Here is a 19,778-nt window from a genome sequence, read left to right on the forward strand (position 1 = left end):
TGGGTACAGTAAATCCGGGCCTGGTCTGATTGATGCTCCCGTTCCTTTTCTCTGCGTTATGCAGTGCTGTTCCCCTCATGCTTTGGGTTCATCTGCAGGTTGATTCTCTCCTGTAGGAAATGGCTGCAGTGGCCTCAGGCCTCGTGTCTACATACTGCGTTGGCCAACGCAAGAGAGGATATCTCTTTTCCCAGCCATGAAACAAAGCTTATGGGTTTTACTCTAACTGAGCCACGGTAGGTCAAGTGCCCACCCTACCCCTGTATCAAGCGGGGTGGGGGGAGGAGGGGGCTTATACTGATTGATTTAACCCAGTCAGACCTCAGCAGCAGAGCTGGGACAGGCTTATTAGTCCCTGCCGGCCCCCCAGCAGAGCCCCTGTCTGAGACCCAGGGAGAGGAGTGGATGGATGCTGAGGCCATTACAGTACCTGCGACTTGAGGAACATCAATCTTTGGGCCTTTTAAGGGGCAAAACCAGCACGGTCCTCCATGTCACTTGTCCCTCCAGTCTCAGTTGTAGGACAAACACCTCTTTGGTTGACCGTCCATAAAGGGAAAGATCGGCATGGTGATAAGCCCATGACCATTTCTCCCTGTGGGCTTGGGGAGTCCTGGCTAGGTTGTGTTTTAGAGGCAGAGTGACCAAGAGGGATTTTGTGGGTCTGTCTGGCTTTTTCAAGAGGTGGAAGGAGGAAGAGCAGATTTGAGTTGGTGACAGGGAGAGCCTGTTTGGTTGCGGATTCGTGTCGGCTCTCAAAATTGAGCCTGAGTCCCCTTGCTGCCTGCAGGGCCAATTCAGCTAAGAAGATGAGAAGAAGCAGGTGATGACTCGTCTCAAGAGCAAAAAGCAAAATAACTTCCCATGAGAGAAAGCCATTCTTGTGTGTTTACTTTCAGGTGGACTTTTTATTTTATTTTTTATTATTTTTATTTTTTTGACACGGGCCTCTCACTGTCGCGGCCTCTCCCGTTGCGGAGCACAGGCTCCAGACGCGCAGGCTCAGTGGCCATGGCTCATGGGCCCAGCCGCTCTGCAGCATGTGGGATCTTCCCGGACCGGGGCACGAACCCGCATCCCCTGCATCAGCAGGCGGACTCTCAACCACTGCGCCACCAGGGAAGCCCTCAGGTTGGTTTTTTAAAACATATTAGTCATTAGTTGACTCTGGCTCATGTATTGTTCTCAACATTCACAATCAGTACTGTGTAATGGTTATGCTCATGGCCTCTGGAGCTAAGCTGGGTTCACAGTCCAGCTTGGCTAGACACTGGCAGTGTGAAGCTGGGCTAGTTACTTCACCTACCTGTTTTAGTTTCTCCACCTGGAAAATGGGCATGCAGGTTGAACCTGCCTTATAGGGTTGTTGTGAGGATTAAATGAATTAATGCAGGTAAAGCACCTAGAAGATGCACAGTGAACAGTAGCTGTTGTACCTGTGGCTAACAGATTACATGAGGGAGAGAGGGATACTCTTTTTTCTGTTTCTTTTCCATTGTAGCACTTTAGACATCGCAGGACTGCTGTGAATTGTCTCACCCACTGTGATATTGTGATTTATAATAAGAAATAGATTATTTGGTCTTAGTCCTTGTTGCTGGCCCAGAGCTCCAAAACCCCTTGGGATTTCCTGAGTGATGGGAGCATTAAATGTCCTTTATGTTAATGAGGTGACCTAGAATGCACCTAAGGATGGGGGCTGGTTGCCAGTGGAGCCCACCATGTGATTAAGGGTTGGAACTTTCAGTCCCACTCCCACCCCCTGACCTCCAGGAAGGGAAGAGGGGCTAGAGATCAAGTTCAATTTCCAGTGATTAGTCAATCGTGCCTATGTAATGAAGCCTCCATTAAAAACCTAAAAGGACTGGGTTCGGAGAGCTTCCGGGTTGGTGAACACATGGAGATTGGGGAGAGTGGCACCCTCAGAGAGCGTGGAAACTCCTTGCCCTTCCCCATAACTTGCCCTATGCCTCTCTTCCATCTGGCTGTTCCTGATTTATATCTTTTAATAATAAACCAGAAATCTAGTACGTAAAATATTTCTCTGAGCCATTACAGCTGAACCTGAGGAGGGAGTCGTTGGAACCTCCAGTCTACAGCTGACTGGTCAGAAGCACAGGTGACAACCTGGACTTGCGACTGGCATCTGAAGCGGTTGGTGGGGTGGGGTGCGGGGCAGTCTGGTGGAGCTGAGCTCTTAACCTGTGGAATCTGATGCTTTCTCCAGGTAGAATCAGAATTGAGTTGAACTGTAGGATGCCCAGCTGATGTCCAAGAACTGGATGTGTGGGGAAAAACTCACACATGGTGATCAGGATTGTACACACTAAAGAGAGGATTGTGTTCCTCAACTCCTCAAAGAGTGCCTTTCTCCAGCATGATGGGGCTGGAGAAGGGCTTTGTAAAGGGTGGCCCTGACACAGGCCAGACTTCCAGAGGTGACCTCTAAGAGCACGCTTTGCCAGACCCGGGGTTGCCAGTGGTTATAACTTGGTAAATGTGATTTGCTCAGTAATTGAATTTCCACTGCTCTGTGGAGGGCAGCAGGTCATGGGGAGAAAGACAAGAGGATGGAGCCGGTTCCTGAGACTCCTGCTTCAGGATGAAGACGTTTTGCTTTGGGAGCAGCGAGTAAAGCTGAGACTTGTCCATTTGCTGAGGACATTGGACACCTTCTTTTACCCTTGATTGTCCATCCCCATAATTTCAGTGTAATTATGGGTCACTCTTTGGAAGATGAGAAAGAAAAAGAATGTCCCTCTTCTTTAGAAATCTATGAGAGACCCCGTAAGGTTTTTTCTACTCATCTGAGACAGAAACAGCATGCTGTTTTCATGTCCCTGTAGCTTGGAAGTGATTGTGGGTCATCCTTTGGAAGACAGTCAAAGTGAAACTTGAAATTTTGCTGAGATTTTTAACAAATTCTTTTTGTACAGCCTGTTGCAGAAGAGAAATCATTAACCATTATTTTGAAGCCCACTATCTGTTCTGAGGGATACCAATGTCCCTCTATTGTCAGAGAAGGTTTTGAGATGTAGGCTCAGGAGGAAGCTGACCCTGTGTCGTGATAGCTCTTCTCCCCACAGAAGTGAAAACTCCTTGAACTTTGGTTTTCACAAGTGGCTTTGTAAATGTCTCTGCTCACTCAGTGACAAGCAGCACTTGCAGTGGGGCTGTAATAGTCAGAGCAGACATTGAACAGAGAGAAGCAGTAGTTTTGTGTTGCCCAAGGGACCCTGTTGGTGGAGAGAAAGATGGTCATGGAGCCAGATCAGTTCATCATGGCCATATGACCCAGAGATGTATCTTGCTGAAACCCACACTTGATCTTGGGGCTCTTGCTGTGAAGATGCAGAATTTGCTCAGAATCTGTTCTCCATGTTAGATAGAGCTGTGATTGGCGCTGAGTTGACAATCAGGGGCTTTGGGGCAAATTTTAGAGAGAACCTTCAAATTTTTGTGCTTCAGAAATGAAGTGCCAGGGTGGGGCAAAGTGCTGTTGCACACACTTGTGTGTCCTGGAAAGTATGACCTTGTAAGACATCTGTCCACTTTGGGGCTCATAACTCAAGAAATTCTAGAATAAATGGCTTCCCCAGTCCTTCATCCTTCCTCTTCAATTCCTTTCTAGATAGGACTGCCTAATTCATTTTAGACGTTTGGAATTGTCTTTTACTGTTAAAGACTTTTGAGCAGGAATTCTCCAGGCTTCTTTTAAGATTAATTTCCATCCATTCATTCATTCAATGAGCATTTATTAAAGTTCTACTATTCTGGGATGCAACAGGACACATGACAAAGTCCCTGCCCTCATGACACTTATATTCCAGCAAGGGGAACAGATAACAAACACGTAAGCCCATAGATACACAGCACAATGTCAGAAACGCTATGGAGGGACCTAAAGCAGGGCAAGGCAATGGAATATTGAATATAGAAGAGCGTAGAAAATATAGACTATCAGGAGGTGCTCTTCATAGGTTGACCAAAGTAGGGCTCTCTGGGGAAGCGACTTTTGAGCAGGGACCTGAAGTAAGGAAGCCAGCCAGGCTGACCCCCAGGGGAAGAGCATTCTGGGCAGAAGGTATAGCAAGTTGAAGCACCCAGAGGAAGATGCGTGCTTGAGGAGCTCAGAGAACATCAAGGAGACCGTGTAGCAAGATGCCCTTTCTTGGTAAAGGGTCTCAGCTCTGACTCCTTCCCTATATCCCCACATGTCACTATCTACAAGTCCTATCAGCCCTCCTCCAAAATGCATCTTGAACTCAGCTGCATCGTCTTTGTCCATGACCACCCTAATCCAAGCCCCTGCCATATCTCTTCTTGCCTGGATTATTGCAAGAGCCTTCTAACTGACCTCCCATAAATTCCAATCACATTTCAACCCGGCTTAAATTTCTTCAACACTTTCCCATTGCCCTTTGAAGACAGTCCAGCCTTCTTACCATGGCCTTCAAGACCCTACAGGATCTGGCCCCTGCCTGCCTCTCCAGCCACATCTCCTGACAGTTGGAGCTTCAGCCACATGGTCCATGTATTTATTAGTCAGCTCGGACTGCCATCGCAAAGTACCACAGACCTGATGACTTAAAACAACTGACATTTATTTTCTCACAGTTCTGGAGGCTGGAAGCCTGAGATCAAGGTGTTGGCAGGGTGGCTTCCTTCTGAGGGCTGTGAGGGAAGGATCTGTTCCAGGTCTCTCTCCTTGGCTTCTAGCTGGTGGTCTTCTCCCTGTCTTCACATTGCCTTCCCTCGTTACATGTCTGTGTCCAAATTTCTTCTTCCTATAAGGATGCCAGTCGTATTGAATTAGGGCCCACTCTAATGACCTCATTTTAACTTATCTCTGTAAAGACCCCATCACCAAATACAGTCATAGTTAGGACTTCAACATAGGAATTTGTGGGGTCAGGGTAGGGATGGGGACACAATTCAGCCCATAACAGTTACTTTTCTCATCCTCAAATACTGTAAGCTTTTCCCATCTCAGGACTTTTCATAAGCTTTCCTATGATCTTCACATGGCCACCCCATTTTCCTTCAGGTCTCCATAAATGTCACCTCTTCAGAGAGGCCTTCCCTACCATCCCCATCAAACCAGCTATGATGCCAACCCATGTTGTTTGTTTCATTAAGCCAAATTTATATATGATAACGTGTACGGGTCTGTAGTGTACAACTGGATGGGCTTTGACAAATGTAGATACCCTTGTAACCACCAGTGCAATCAAAATGTAGAACATTTTCATCACCTCTGGAAAGTTGCCTCATTTCTCCTTTCAGCCAGTCTTCACCACCACAACCTCAGATGGCAACCACTTTTCTGATATCTACTATCATAGTTTTACCTGTTCTTGAATTTCACATGAATGGAATTATTCAGTATGTACTCTTGTGTCTGACTTCTCTTGCTCAAAATTTATCAATGTTTTTGCATGTATCAGTAGTTTATTTTTTTGTGGCTGAGTACTATTCCATTGTATGAATATACCACTATTTATCCGTCATCCTATTGTTGTACATTTGGGTTGTTTCCAGTTTGGAGCTACTAGGAAAAAACTACTGTAAACATTTTCACATATATGTTTTGTGAACATAGGCACTGTCGTCTAAATGTGTGTGTCCCCCTAAAATTCAGGCTTTGAAATTCTAACCCCCATATGTTGGTATTAGGAGGTGGGGCCTTGGGGAGGCGAGCAGGTCGTGAGTGTGGAATCCATGAATGGGATTAGCGCCCTTATAAAAGAGATGCCCGCAAAGCAACCTCGCCCCTTCCTCTATGTGAGGATACAGTGGGGGGTGTGCATCCTGGAAGAGGGCCCTCACCCAACCACGCTGGCACCCTTGGACTTCCAACCGCCAGGACTATGAGAAATCAATTTTTGTTGTTTATAACCCACCCAGTTTGTGTTATTTTATTCTAGCCGCCGGATCAGACTAAGACAATATGTTTTTATTTATCTTGGATAAAGACGTAGGAGTGGAATTTCTGGGTCCCAATGTAGGTGTATGTTTAACATTTTAAGAAACTGCAAACAGGTTTACAAACTATTTCTGCTGTTTCCCTTCCCATCAGCATCGTGACAGTTCTAATTCTACTCCTCAATCTCACCAACATTTGTGATTAATCTTTTGAATTTTAGCCATTCCAGTGAATGTGAAATGATGTAATTTCCCTAATTACTCATGATGTTGAACACTTCTTCGTACATTTATTGAACATTTATGTACCTTACTTAATGAGGTGTCTATTCAAGCCTTTTGCCCAATTTTTAAATGACGTTGTCATTTTGTTATTTATTTGTAGGAATTCCTTATATATTTTGGATACAAATCCTAATATTTCTCCTGGTCGGTGGCTTGTCTTTTCATTACTTGTATGATAAAAAAAAAAAAAAAAAAAAAAAGCTGGTTTTTAATTTTGATGAAGTCTTAGGGCTACAGAATGTGTTCTAGGACCAGGCAATATGATGGAATATTTTCCAGAAAGAAGATAATTAGGGTTCCTAGCAGGGCTATAATTTCCTTCAAGTTTGGTCCCATGGTGTGTCATGTGAATACTTAGCCACTGCGTGGGCCTTCCTAGGTGTGCGAGACAGGTGTGCTCTTTTAGACAGTGTTGAAAGGATCGCAGATGTTTACTCCGTCCGGTGGGCACCCTAAAGCTCAAGCCCCGAGGCCTGTGTGTTCAGGTATGAAGAAGAAATGACGTTAATTTCTTCTAAATTCCTGCGGCCTTTGCCGCTGAGGATATACTTAGATTACCAGCTCAGGTCTTTGGTCTCTTTACTCAATAGAAATTGATAAGAGACCAGACTAGGAATTCAGGCAAGACTTTCTTGGGACTCCTGCTACAGCAGGAGGGCGTGAGAACAAGAAACATGTGCCCTTGCTCACTCCCTGAGGTGGGGGGCGTGAGCTGGTTCCTTAAGTGGGGTGAGGGTGAGGGCGGATCCAATGGGTCGGGCAGGAGGCGTGGTTTAGGTGGCCTGCCCACCCCGTTGGTGGTCCCGTGTGCGGGGATCATCCGCAGAACTCTCAGAAATGGTTTGTGTCCTTTTTGTATCTTATTGTTCATCATTTGTCCCAACTGCACTTGTGTGCAGTTATTCTTAGTCCCTTATAGTTTCTTTGTATTCTGTTGCTGGAGATGTTTGTCCAGGTGCAAACACTGCAGCAAAGATTCCCAGGTCTCAGCCTAGCTCACTTAACACCATAAATATCCAAAACCTTAAATATGGGCGTTTCCTCTAACCCGGTAATTCTACTTCTAGGAATTTAACCTAAGGCTAAATTTATGGTTATATGCGAAATTTTAATCACAATATACACATGTCAGCTTTGTTTCTATGGTAAAATATTGGGAAACCACCTAAAATAGTGGATAGTTAAAAATAGGTTGTAGGGACTTCCCTGGTGGCGCAGTGGTTAAGAATCCACCTGCCAATGCAGGGGACAAGGGTTCGAGCCCTAGTCTGGGAAGATCCCACATGCCACGGAGCAACTAAGCCCGTGAGCCACAACTACTGAGCCCGCGCTCTAGAGCCCACGAACCACAACTACTGAGCCCATGTACCACAACTGCTGAAGACTGCTCGCCTAGAGCCCATGCTCTGCAACAAGAGAAGCCACAACAATGAGAAGCCTGTGCACCGCAACGAAGAGTAGCCCCCGCTTGCCACAGCTAGAGAAAGCCCACGCACAGCAACGAAGATCCAAGGTAGCCAAAAATAAATTAATTAATTAAAATAAATAAATAAATAAAAATTTTAAAAGTAGGTTGAAAACTCGATATAGCAGAATGCTATGAACTCTTTTAAGGTTATTTCCTATAAATACATATTTTTATTGACAGATATTTATTTGTAATATTGTATAAAAGATTTCCAAATATTATATATAATTCCATTATATATATATATGTAAATCCATATATATTCATATATATAGGAGGATTTTTATATAATGGGACATTCAATTTATATATATTTATAAAATATATATGTGTGTGATTATTCTGTTTATAAAATCATGACCCAGATGGCTCTGAGAAAGTATCTAAACTCAAAAGAATTATGTCGACAAAAGTAGATTTTAAATGCTTCTACTTCTTTACTCATATTTTCATATATTGATACAAGAAAGCTATCAGTCATGCCCAGTAATACTTTTTCAACTTCCTTAATTCCTTTCCCATTCACATGCTTTATTGCTGCTTTTGCATCTCTCTCCAAAATCTCACTAAAAAAGTCCTGCCGCCCACTCCGCTTCTGCCTCGTTGCCCTCCCCCACTTCCTATTCTCCATCACAAAAGCCAGAGAATCTTGTGGCAAGTGGTGAACTCTCCTTGGAAGAGGAGGAGGGAGAAACTGACTTGGGCCAAGTCAGCATTCTTTGTAGCTGCCTGGGGTGGGGTGATGGGTGAGGTGGGGGAGTAGAGAGGAGAGTGTCCGTAATGTGCCACCATTCATAATCTTCATCTTATTTCATATGCATAGAAAACATCTGGAAGGGCAAGCACAAAGGTCAAAATGTTAACATTAGTTATTTCTGGTGGTAGGATTAGAATGGATTTTAATTTTCTTCCTTTTGCTTATCTGTGTTTTCTAATTTTCTACCATGAACAGACATTCCCTGATTAATTTTTTAGAATTTTTATTGAAGTATATCTTGATCAATTTATAAAAATCATTTAAAAAAAAAGTTCCCCAGTGCTTCTCTGGAGTATGAGGTTGGAGAGGCTAGTATGATAAACTCCAAGTTAAGGAGGTTTAAAAATATATTCTCTGTCCCAGATACGCCACTGACATTTGTACCCAAGCCAGCCATCAGTCAACACTGGGAGATGTGTCTTTGTGCCTGTCTCCCTCTTTTTGTCAAATAAAAGCAAAAGGTATTTTCAAAATTGTACAAGTTAGGAAGAAGGACTTGGAGCAGGTTAGGCCAGTTGACACATACGCCTTATCTGGAAAACGGGTACAGCCATATGGCCCTCTGGGATTGGTGAGGGACCACAAGTGGAAAACCCAGCACAGGGCTAGCATATCACAGGTCCTCAAGTAACTGTGAGCACCTGCTCTGTTCAGTTCTTTTGCTTAACAGGCAATTACTGGTTTCAGCTTTGGGCTAAGCTCTGAATTGGAGGCTGTGGATATAACAAAAAGACACTGACCCAGCCTTAAAGGAACCCACAGCCTGTGGGGAGGAGGAGATAATATGGGAGTGTCTGCCAGACCCTCTTCTAAGCGCTTGATATTTGCATATTGATGCTTTACATCTTTATAGTAATCAATAAGGTAGATTTTCTCAATTATTATTACTTTTATTTATTTTATTATTATTTTTTGTGGTACGTGGGCCTCTCACTGTTGTGGCCTCTGCCGTTGCAGAGCACAGGCTCCAGACGCGCAGGCTCAGCGGCCATGGCTCACGGGCCTAGGCGCTCCGCGGCATGTGGGATCTTCCCGGACCGGGGCAGGAACCTGTGTCCCCTGCATCGGCAGGCAGACTCTCAACCACTGTGCCACCAGGGGAGCCCTCAATTATTATTTTATAGTCTGTCTTCCTGGTCACAGATATCTGTTCATCCCTCTGCCAGAGCCAATATCTGTGGTACGGTAATGGACCTGTTTATGTATGTGGTGAGTAAGAGCTTGGGTGCTGGGAATCAGGCTCTCTGGGTTCAAAATGCAGCTCCATCAATTATGGGCAGCATTGATCTTTCAATGCCTCAATGTCTTCATTTGTAAAATAAAGATAGACATAGTTGTTGCCTCATAGATTACTGTAAGGAAGAAATGGGTCTATATAAAGCACTTATAACAGTGTCTAGCACATAAGCTATTAGTAAATGTTAGCCGCTGTTATTACTGTTGTTATTTGTCTCCTTCTGTAGACTGGGAGCTCTTTGAGGGCTGGGACACTATCTTATTTATTGTTGTATCTGCAGATCCCAGCCCAGGGCCAAGCACAGGGTTGAAATCAATGATTATCTGTTAAGTAAAAGAACAAACATCACTACTCATATATTGATATTTTGAGATAGGGGAGGAGGTGATACAGAGGGTGGGGAGGGATTCCCCTTATGAGTGGACATCAGATTCCCCCCAGGCACGATGATTGTAGGAGGAATCTGGGCTCCCTTAGAGCAGATAGCATCCAAGAAATCAACCTAAATCACAGTAAATGTGAGAACCAGAAGGGACTTCCCCAGACCATGGTTAACACTCTCATTTTTCAGGTGAGGAGCCTGAGGCATAGGGAATTTGCATGGCTCACCTGTGGCTCTGCAGTGTTGGGGGAAATCTGTTAGGGAATGAGGGCTCTTTATCTTAACCTCAAGTTCTTTCTACTCCATGGGCAATTGACAGAATTTTTTATTTTGGTTCAGTTTCACAAAGCTTTCTTGAATGCCAAGTGTCTTGTGCTAAGTTCATGAGAGACAAGTGAAACGGGCGCAGAGCTTCGAGACTTGCTCAAGATTAAATAAGCAAATCAGGTGTGAAGAGGGGAAATCCCAGGATATAATGAGAGCTCATCTTGTTTCCATCTGTAGATATCAGGAGGCTAAAAAAGCAAGTGAGAAGAGTGGGAAAAGGAGTTCTTTAGCACCAACCTCTTGAGGTCATACTTGGGTTATGACTCTGGCCCTCCAGTTAAAGGGAGCCCCTGCCCACGCAAAATGAAAACTCGGGGCGGGGGGAAGCGCAGGTTGATTTGCGTTGGGGTGTTAACGGGGTAGATGCAATGGGATTCTGGAGAATGTCTCCACCTCCCCAGCCAAGATAGTATCTTCCCTGAGCCTTACTCGGAGAACCCCTCCCCGAACTCAGTACAGCCCCACCCCAGGGCTCCTGGGAGAATGGGTGAGTAGGAAGTTGTTGCTAAGAAATATATTTTTGCCCTGCTGAAGTCACAGCTATAAATTCACATAATAATCGATCCACCAGTATGACTGGAAATGCATAGCCCGGCTCAGGTGTGGGAAAAAATCATAGCCGTCCTCAGCACCATTAATCTTCCACCTGGGAGTGGCTTAGCACTAAGCATCCATTATTTATCCGGGAGACTGGGGATGTGAGGAGGAAGGGCCGTGTGTGGGTAGCAGCCAGCATTGACAGGGAACTGTGAGAGGTAATGGGGTGCAGCAAGATGTGCAAGGAACAGGAGCTGGGAGAGCAAGGCTCTGCCATCGCCACCTCTGGTGGACATTGGGTAAGTCACGTAACCGCTCTGGCCTTGAGTTTCTCATCCGTAAAATGGGGCTTGAATTAAATGGTCTCCTAAAGTCCCTTCCGGCTCTGAAATTCCATTCAGAATGTTCTAAGTGTTGTAAGAAAATATTTTGCAGAAGTTGCATTCACTACCCTAGAGGTATCACTGGGAGCACGTTTCCTGGAGAGGGATTTCAAGCCTTTCCCTAAAGAAGCCCGATGCATGAGGGCGCCGGGGCGTCCCCAGCACAGGGTCTGGGGGCATACACCCAGGCATGAAATGTCTTTGAGTTCTTGTTTATTATTATGAAGGTAATTTTGCACTCTACTCCATAACCTGTTCTTGCATGCGTTAATATAAAAATAGTATTCTGAATTACTGTTGATGTACGTTGATAAATCTAGACTTGCAAGTCCACAGAAAATCTTGTCTTTTGATCTTGAACTATAGCCAAGCCCTAATTCTGTGTGATAAGATTACAGGAAATGTCTAATTTCTTTTTCATGCTTTCTGTAGTTTTTATTCTCTAATGTGTGTGTGTTAATACCAAAGAAAAGTACATAAATGTTTAAAACATGAAAAATAATGTAGTTCTGACCTTCCACATCTAGATTATTTTTAATTTAATTTTTTTTGTGTGGTACATGGGCCTCTCACTGTTGTGGCCTCTCCCGTTGCGGGGCACAGGCTCTGGACGCGCAGGCTCAGTGGCCATGGCTCACAGGCCTAGCCGCTCTGCGGCATGTGGGATCTTCCCGGACCGGGGCACAAACCCGTGTCCCCTGCATCGGCAGGTGGACTCTCAACCACTGCACCACCAGGGAAGCCCCACATCTAGATTTTTAGGAGGGAAGGGGTCCCTTTAATGAATGGGTTCCGTGATGACATTTTCTTGCTGTGCTCATTCCTATATGTCCGAGTGCTTTATCCGTGAGAAATAACGTGTGGTTGAATGAATAAAAGTAATAATAATGACAATTATGATAACAACAAAAGCTACTATTCCTGTGTTTTTACCATGTGCTGCTGTTCTAAACTCTTTACCTCTATCACCTTGTTCAGTCCTTATAAAACCTTTTGAGGCAGTTCTTATTATTATCCTCATTTTACAGATGAGGAAACTGAAACATCAAAAAGTTAAGTAACTGTCCTGGTTGGAACATCTTTTCTGCCCGTTTACCTTTTCGGATCGCCTTTTAGATCTGGTCATTGCAGCAGCATCCTTCCTGCACGGTAGCAGCTTGACTGTGTTACCCTAACAGTTCCCCATCTCTTGGCTTTGCCCTGAGGCTTCTCTGCACTATTCTGTGGGACACCCGTGGGACCCCATTCTGCCCACCTGGCTCCTGCACAGATCTCAGAGTGCAAGGACAGTCTCTGGAGGGTCATTGACTCATTCCTCGGAGGTCCCCAGAGGGATTAAGCCTCTGTGGCCCACAGCAATCATTAACTCAGTACCGCGACTAGCTTTTCTTCCTTCCCCAGTTTACTCATTCTAGGCCCCCAGTCCCCAGGAATTCTTTTCCAAAATGAATTATCTGTATATAAATGTACGTCTCAGGTTCTGCTTTTTGGAGCAACCTAAGCTAAGACATTGCTCAAAGTCACACAGCAGTTAAGCTGTGAAACCCAGGTAGGAAAATATTCACTCCATGTAAAATAATTATAAGCACCTAGAACCAGGATATAAATACATAAATCTTTTTAAAGGGGCATGTGTTCACAGAAGAGGACTGTACACACAAAATCAGATAGGTTTAGGAATGGAATAACTACGCCAAATGTAAATGAACTTTCTTTATTTTTTTCCCTCTCGCTTATCTGTGTTGTCTAACTTTCCTAAAGTGACAGCTGTTTCTTGTATCATGGATGGAGAGCAGGGTGGCAAACTGATCTATGCCAGTTTATTCACACAGAACCCTCAGGTTCTTTTAGCAGATAGCGGTAGCCATGGACATACTTGAAGTGGACGTGGGTTAACCAGTCTCTGCAACCTCACTATCATTTTATCACAGAAACAAGTCTCAGACCAAAATGTGCCACACATGCAGACTTATTAAATAAGCGTTCATTAGCAGGCAAACATGAGACAGTCCAGGCAGCCTGCTCTGGAAGCTGACCAAGTCCTAGCTCTCTGCCCATCTGAGTACCGCAACTGCTCCCCGAATGGAAAGTTCACTGGAAGAAGGCAGAAGAACATTCTAGAGCAGTGGGTCTCAAACTTGAGCAGGCATCAGAATCTCCTGGAGGGCTTGTTAAAGCACCGATTGCTGGGCCCTGACCCCAGAGTTCCTGACTCAGGGGGCACTACGCTTTGAGGTCTGGTTTTGTTATTCTCTTTGATAACTGGCACCAGGCAACCAGCCATTCCCTCAATGGCTGGGGCACAGGACCATTTAGGGGGTTAGTCCATGGTCTAGAACACCAGCCCCTGGGGTGTAGACTACAAGATGCTCTAGATTCTTTTACCTGAAAGGCCTAAGGGTGGAGAACATCTCTGAAAGGTTTTAGAGGATACCACTAATGTCATCAATGAAAAGCCATTTCTCATCCTCATTATGTGAATTAGCAAAGCCTGATGCATTCCTTAAGGTCCAGAAAACTGAAGTTCACAGAGATAGTTGTGTGTATTCACATAGATAGCGTGGCCTCACTGATATAATGCTAGCTGACTACCCCTGTAGTGTGAATGCCGGGAGAGGACACCTAGGGTCTAATATAAATTAGCGCAAATGTCTAATGACACGCACCTAAACAGAACGTTTTAGAGTAAATTAAAGACATCGTTAATGGGAAGGAAAGTTCATTAACAAATTGATGGGCATTTGTTTGGTCCCACAGACTGAGCCTGAAATCATAGAGGAAACCAACATCGACAGAGTGAATGAGCCCCGGGGCTATGCCCGGTCGAGGCAGGTGAAAGGCCACTCGGAGACCTCCACGCTGAGCTCGCAGCCCTCCATCGACGAGGTCCGGCAACAGATGCACATGCTGTTGGAGGAGGCCTTCAGCCTGGCATCCGCAGGACACGCAGGCCAGAGCCGGCACCCAGAGGCCTATGGCTCCGCCCAGCACCTGCCCTACTCCGAGGTGGTGACCAGCGCTCCTGGGACCATGACGCGGCCCAGGGCTGGGGTGCAGTGGGTGCCGACCTACCGCCCAGAAATGTACCAGTACAGTCTGCCCCGGCCGGTAAGTCAGACATCCCTCCGCGTGCCTGCCCTCATCAGGTCAGCCCCGGCCAGGATGTTCCGACAGGGGTTTCAGAGCGGGGACTTTCCTGATGAGCCACCTTGGGATTTGGAAACGAACTTTGCTGGGCTTTCACACGTCCTCCACCCAGGATCCAAGCCTAAGCCTTTTAGTCCTGTGGACACAAAAACACAGGAAGCCCTTATATCTGACCATAATATGTTTTAAAATGACTTCCCTTTTTTATCCCTCCTGTGAAGGGCTGACCTCACTCTTCATGCACTGGTTGTTTTCTCCAACCCCACGTTTAAAGGCCCTGGTTTAAATGTCAGAACGTGTTGCAGAGCCCCATGTTAGGGGGCCGTGTAGCCTGGTGGCTCCCAGTAGAGGCTCTGGAGGCGGGTGCCATAACTTTGAATCCCAGCTGACTTTGTAACTTGGGGACTTAAATTTTCTACGGGTAAAGTAAACAGGTAAGAAAAATAACTGATATCCTAGGGTGGTTGTAAAGATTAACCAAGTTGATATACATGAGGTACTAGAAAAATACCAGGCACCCAGTAAATGTCATAGAAGTTTCAGCCATGATTATCTCATTAAGTGGTAACTGTACTTCAGTATCTGAGAAAGCATCCAATGACTAAAAGCTTCCATGATTTAAACAACGATTTTAATTAGTTTGCATATAATTAGTTCATCGCCATAGCATCTACAGATATCTTTTTAAAAAGACAGACGTAGTTTTATAAGCCACAGACCATAATAGGCAATGCTTTGTATATGTATAGATTCCACCCTTGTAATACTTCATGCCCTATCCCCAAGGGTTACTCATTAATAGAGCTTTATAAATTGTCGTTGTGATATGTAATTACCCAGTAAAAGCTAACATTTATAGAGTGCTTCACCGTTACTAGGTACTGATCTAAGTGTCATGTGTATGTTAACTCATTTATTTAGTCCTTACTACAAGCCTCTGAGACAGGTACTAGTTTACTAGTTTTATCCCTATTTTACAGATGAGGAAACTGAGGTTACACAGCTTGTTCAAGTCACACAGCCAGAAAGGGGCAGAGCCAGGACCCAAAGCCAGGCCATCTGGTGACAGAGCGCATGTTCTCAACCTGCCTTGTGCTGTTACATTGTCTCTCCATCGTATTCTTTCATTTTCAGTAGACTGTTCTGGATACCTATGGGCTTGTGGAGCCTTTTGATAACTCCAACCACCACCCCCGCAAAGCACACACTACAGTGGCACTTAATAAACTGCTGTTATGCTACGTAACTACCTAATCTACACACTATTGTGAATTTCCTTATTCTTTGCTCCAGATTCCTCCTGACCAGGTCCCTGAGATGTCTCCCCTTCACACTTCTCCTAATCCCCTCAGTCTCTCTTTCTGTCGGTGCCCTCTCTTTGAATGTCAGTCTCTGGCCCAGCCTTTCCCTGTTGATAAAACTCTGTCAGGAGAGACCAAAGTTTATTTCAAACTGAGCCTTTGGGGCAGGGACACTTGTGCTTGAGTGCGGTCATCATCACTGCAAGGGTTTGTCCTTAAGTCGGCAGGTGCAGAATTTCTGTTTTGTCTGTTCACTCCAGGGTGATCAGATCTTGCTGAATAAACTCACAAAAACTACTTTATTATTAAGAATATTAACTTACAAACTTGCTGTGAGATGCTGAGTGATCAGGTGGGCCAGAATACTTGTTTCCTGGTCTTTCCTGTTAATGGTCTTTCGTTAAGTAAAAGCCAATGCAGGGGAAGTATGACATTATCAGAAGGAGAACTGGTTGGTATTGGAGTCATCTTCCTCAGTCTGTAATATGCAAACCCAGAGAGCATAGTCAATAAAGGAAATAGAGTGAATGTGGGACCTGTTTTTTCGCATCCCATTTTCTGAGATATGGGTAGAATAAAATGCAAAATTCTTAATATAATGTTTAAGTTAAAATAGAAGACTTTGGGGCAATGCCCAGATCTCAGCAATAGGAGTTTGCCTCTGCCATCATGGAACTTTTCTGAATCTGTTCAAGAAGCACTGCCTTCCAGAAGAGTGTCAGCAACTCGGGGGCCACCACTGGCCATGCTCCCATCAGATGAGATTCCAAGTATCCTTTTTTTCAGAAAGAGTTAGAAAAATGCTCACTGAGCCTGGCAAATCTGTCACTTTAAAATACTTTCCCATGACAGTCGTATTATAGTTTCCACAATTACAGTTTTCTTAACTAATTGCCCATTAAATTGGTACTCTTCTTTATGGGGAAAGAAGGGATTTTCTCACTGAGATTTAGAAAACACTCTAATCTTACCACATTTATACCTACCTCTTAAAGTGGCTGTCCCCTGGGGAGAGTTACCTGTATCCACTCTATACTGGTCCACACTGACTTCAGTGTCATTGGCTCATTCTTCCTGATTCCAGACATTAACCATGTCCCCGAATTTTCCCTCAGCCCAGAGTGGAACGGCACTCGCCAGCTGAATGACCTCAGCCAGCGATCGTAACTCTGAGTCTCAGATCCCTCAGCCGTAGAATGGTGGCGAGAAGAGGGCTGCAGTGAGGAAGGGATGATAATTTGTGTGAAATGCTCAGCACGGTCCTGGCATTTAGTAAGCACCGAACACGCGTTAGCGGATATTAATCAGAGTGCTTCATATGGAGCCTAGCGCATCAAATTACTGGATAAATGGTAGTCATTGTTATAAAAATATTCGCTTCTTCTCCCTGGGTTCCACTCGTTATCTCCCTTTCCCTGACAGTTCTGAGAGTACATCTTCTTTTCCTTCTGCTCTGTTACATTCTTTTAAGAGCATGCTCTGTGCTCAGGGAAGCTTCACTTCTGCTTAAAGATGATTCTCAGGGATGACTGGGCCCCTCTAGCTGGAGGCCAGATTCTGGGAATCTGTGAAGAGATCTGGGTTTCAGAGAGAAAAACTGAAATAACGGGGTTGAGTCTTCCGATGACAGGCAAGAAGATGCCACAACCCACATCCATATGCCTCAATTGAACAAAAGCATCTAAAAATGTCATTGTGGGAATATGAAAACTTGGATGGTTCTGTTTGTTATAATTCAGGGTTGGCGGTTGTGCCAGGAAGGGCAGAAACATTAGCATCATATACTTAAAAAAATGAAGCCACCAAAAAATGGAAATGGACTGAGAAATAACACAGCAGAGAGATGGGCCGTCAAACTGAACAACATCAAAGGCAGTTCTTTCGTTATTAAGGTTTCCTTTTGCCAACAAAAAATGAGGTCCTTATTTTAATGAAAAGAGAAATGGCTAACAATACACAGTAGCAGTGGTGGTTCTTAACCCAAGTTCTTGCCAAGCCCTCTGTGCTATGATAATGTGGAAATCCATGGACAGGGTGGCAATTTTGAATGATAACTGTGATTGCTTTTCAGCTTCCAAAAAGGAAGCACTCTGAGCTCTGCTGTAGGATAGTGGGAGGCAGGTGGTCCTAAATGCACTCGGCCAGGCTGACGGCATGTACGTCGTGGAGAAGGCTACTGCTGGCAGCTGGGGATTTCTGCGCTGCAGTTCAGGAGACCCTTGATCATATTCTATCCCTTGAATCTGGGAGGAAATTGGACTTGACACCTAATGACCAATCCAATTTTGCTAGCAGCCGTAATGAGTCTGCGCCAAGAGGAATGAAAACATCCTACAGCCTTCCTGTTGGTGTCAGGGATTCCGAGAAAGGCGGGGTGAAAGCATCTTCCCCATTAGAGGCCTTACAGATGCAGCTAACAGTAATAATAAGAGCACAATACCAGCTGCCCTCTCTTGCGCTCCCGCCGCCGTATACAGGGCGTTAAGCTAAGTGCTACTGTCTCTTCTGATCTGACACCCACCCTATGAAGTCAACATTACTATCCCCGTGTACTCCACGGGAAACTGAGGCCTGGAGAAGTGAAGAACCTTGCCCAAGCTGACACAGCTCTAAAGGGCAGAACGGGGTTAGAGCTCAGGGCTCTCTAACTTCAAAGCCCATGCTCTTTCCACCCTCTGGCCAGGTGAGCCAGAGGATGTCCTAGTCTCTGATGGGAACTCAAATCTCCTAAGCTTCAGAGTGTGATCCTGTAAGGAAGCTTATCCAGTTTGATGGGGTTTTGTCCATTCCTATCATCGCCCCTTGTAGGAGAGACATCTCCATTAGGATGGAATTGAGAATAATATTACAGCCCGTTTTCCCCCTCTCCTCTCAAAAACAAAGCAAAACAAAACCGAAAATCCCCTTCTGAAACCTTCATTAATGATGAGATATGCAGGCATATCAGGAAGGAGTTTGCATCCACCCCGACACTTGGCTTCAAGAAACGTTGCAATTCTTATGTTTCTCCAAATCAAATTTGAATCTGTTCTGAGCTCCCATCTGGCCAAGTTTGGTGGGGCGGGAAAGGACGGGGGGAGGGGGAATGGGAATTCAATGTCAGTTATGCACAGAAGTCATTGGCAGTTTGCTGAAGGTGGAACGGCGGGAGAGGGTCTACCCCAAGCAGTGTTGATGGGTGCTTAAGGATGGAGGAAACCCACCAAACCGAGAAGGTATCTGGAGACTGAAAAATGAGGCAGGTAGCTCCATTTAATCAATGGATCAGTGTATTATAGGGTAACTTACATGCAGGGTAGGATGGAGCAGATGGCGATCCAGAAGCATTCACAGGCTGCATTCCACACCACAGAGGGGCTACTGGGACAATTTTATAGTTAACCTGGGGTATGGGGGTATGTGCTTGGAGACAGGGCGTGCATTCCTACGTCAAGACTTACGGTGGGTAATTAGTCTTGTGGGTGCGGGGACTACATCATGAAGGTCTTTATCATTGTTTGGAGAGTAACAGAGCATAGAGGCCACCTGGACCTAATGGTCATTAAATAATATCTATTAACTACAAAGCCCTTGACGGCAGAGAAGTGATTTACCACGCAGTACAGTCTTGGGTAGGGTCAGTGGAAGGACAGGAGGAACTGAACGGGTCCAAGATGGCATCATTTATGCTAGCAGCCAGACAATGGAGCGTTGCCCAGCTCCCAGGAGTCCACGAAGGTAGGTCGCTCTGTATTACCTGGGACAGCCTGGGCTGGGGCTGTTTGCCTTTGGACTGCCCCAAGGAAGCCCCCCTTGAAAACCAACAGAGTACCCAGCGTCTGGCAAAGGCATACCCCTCTAAGCTTAATCATTCGGGTGAGTAAAAACCAGTTTGTACAGGAAGGCTCTGCGGAAAGGGAGAGAGGGAGGGAGGAGAGGAGTATGTATCTTAGCTCACAAACTCAGGTGTGCAAGACACGTGAGTTTATTTTCCTGTAATCTTCCAGCGCCAAAAGTTCAGTCTCAGTTCAGGGTTTCCTTCACCACCTC

At 45.2% G+C, this 19,778-nt stretch overlaps 1 protein-coding gene across 1 annotated transcript in view; it reads left to right on the forward strand.

Annotated features, from left to right (window-relative positions):
• The window catches only part of KIAA1549L (KIAA1549 like), a 126,618-nt gene that overhangs the window by 85,317 nt on the left and 21,523 nt on the right, over positions 1 to 19,778 (forward strand). The window contains exon 16 of the mRNA XM_024752632.1: positions 14,059 to 14,409. Within this exon, the coding sequence (XP_024608400.1) occupies positions 14,059 to 14,409 (351 nt within the window). The remainder of the gene's footprint in view (positions 1 to 14,058; positions 14,410 to 19,778) is intronic.

Source organism: Neophocaena asiaeorientalis, unplaced genomic scaffold, assembly GCF_003031525.2.
Source record: "Neophocaena asiaeorientalis asiaeorientalis breed wild unplaced genomic scaffold, Neophocaena_asiaeorientalis_V1.1 scaffold196, whole genome shotgun sequence".
NCBI lineage: Eukaryota > Metazoa > Chordata > Mammalia > Artiodactyla > Phocoenidae > Neophocaena > Neophocaena asiaeorientalis.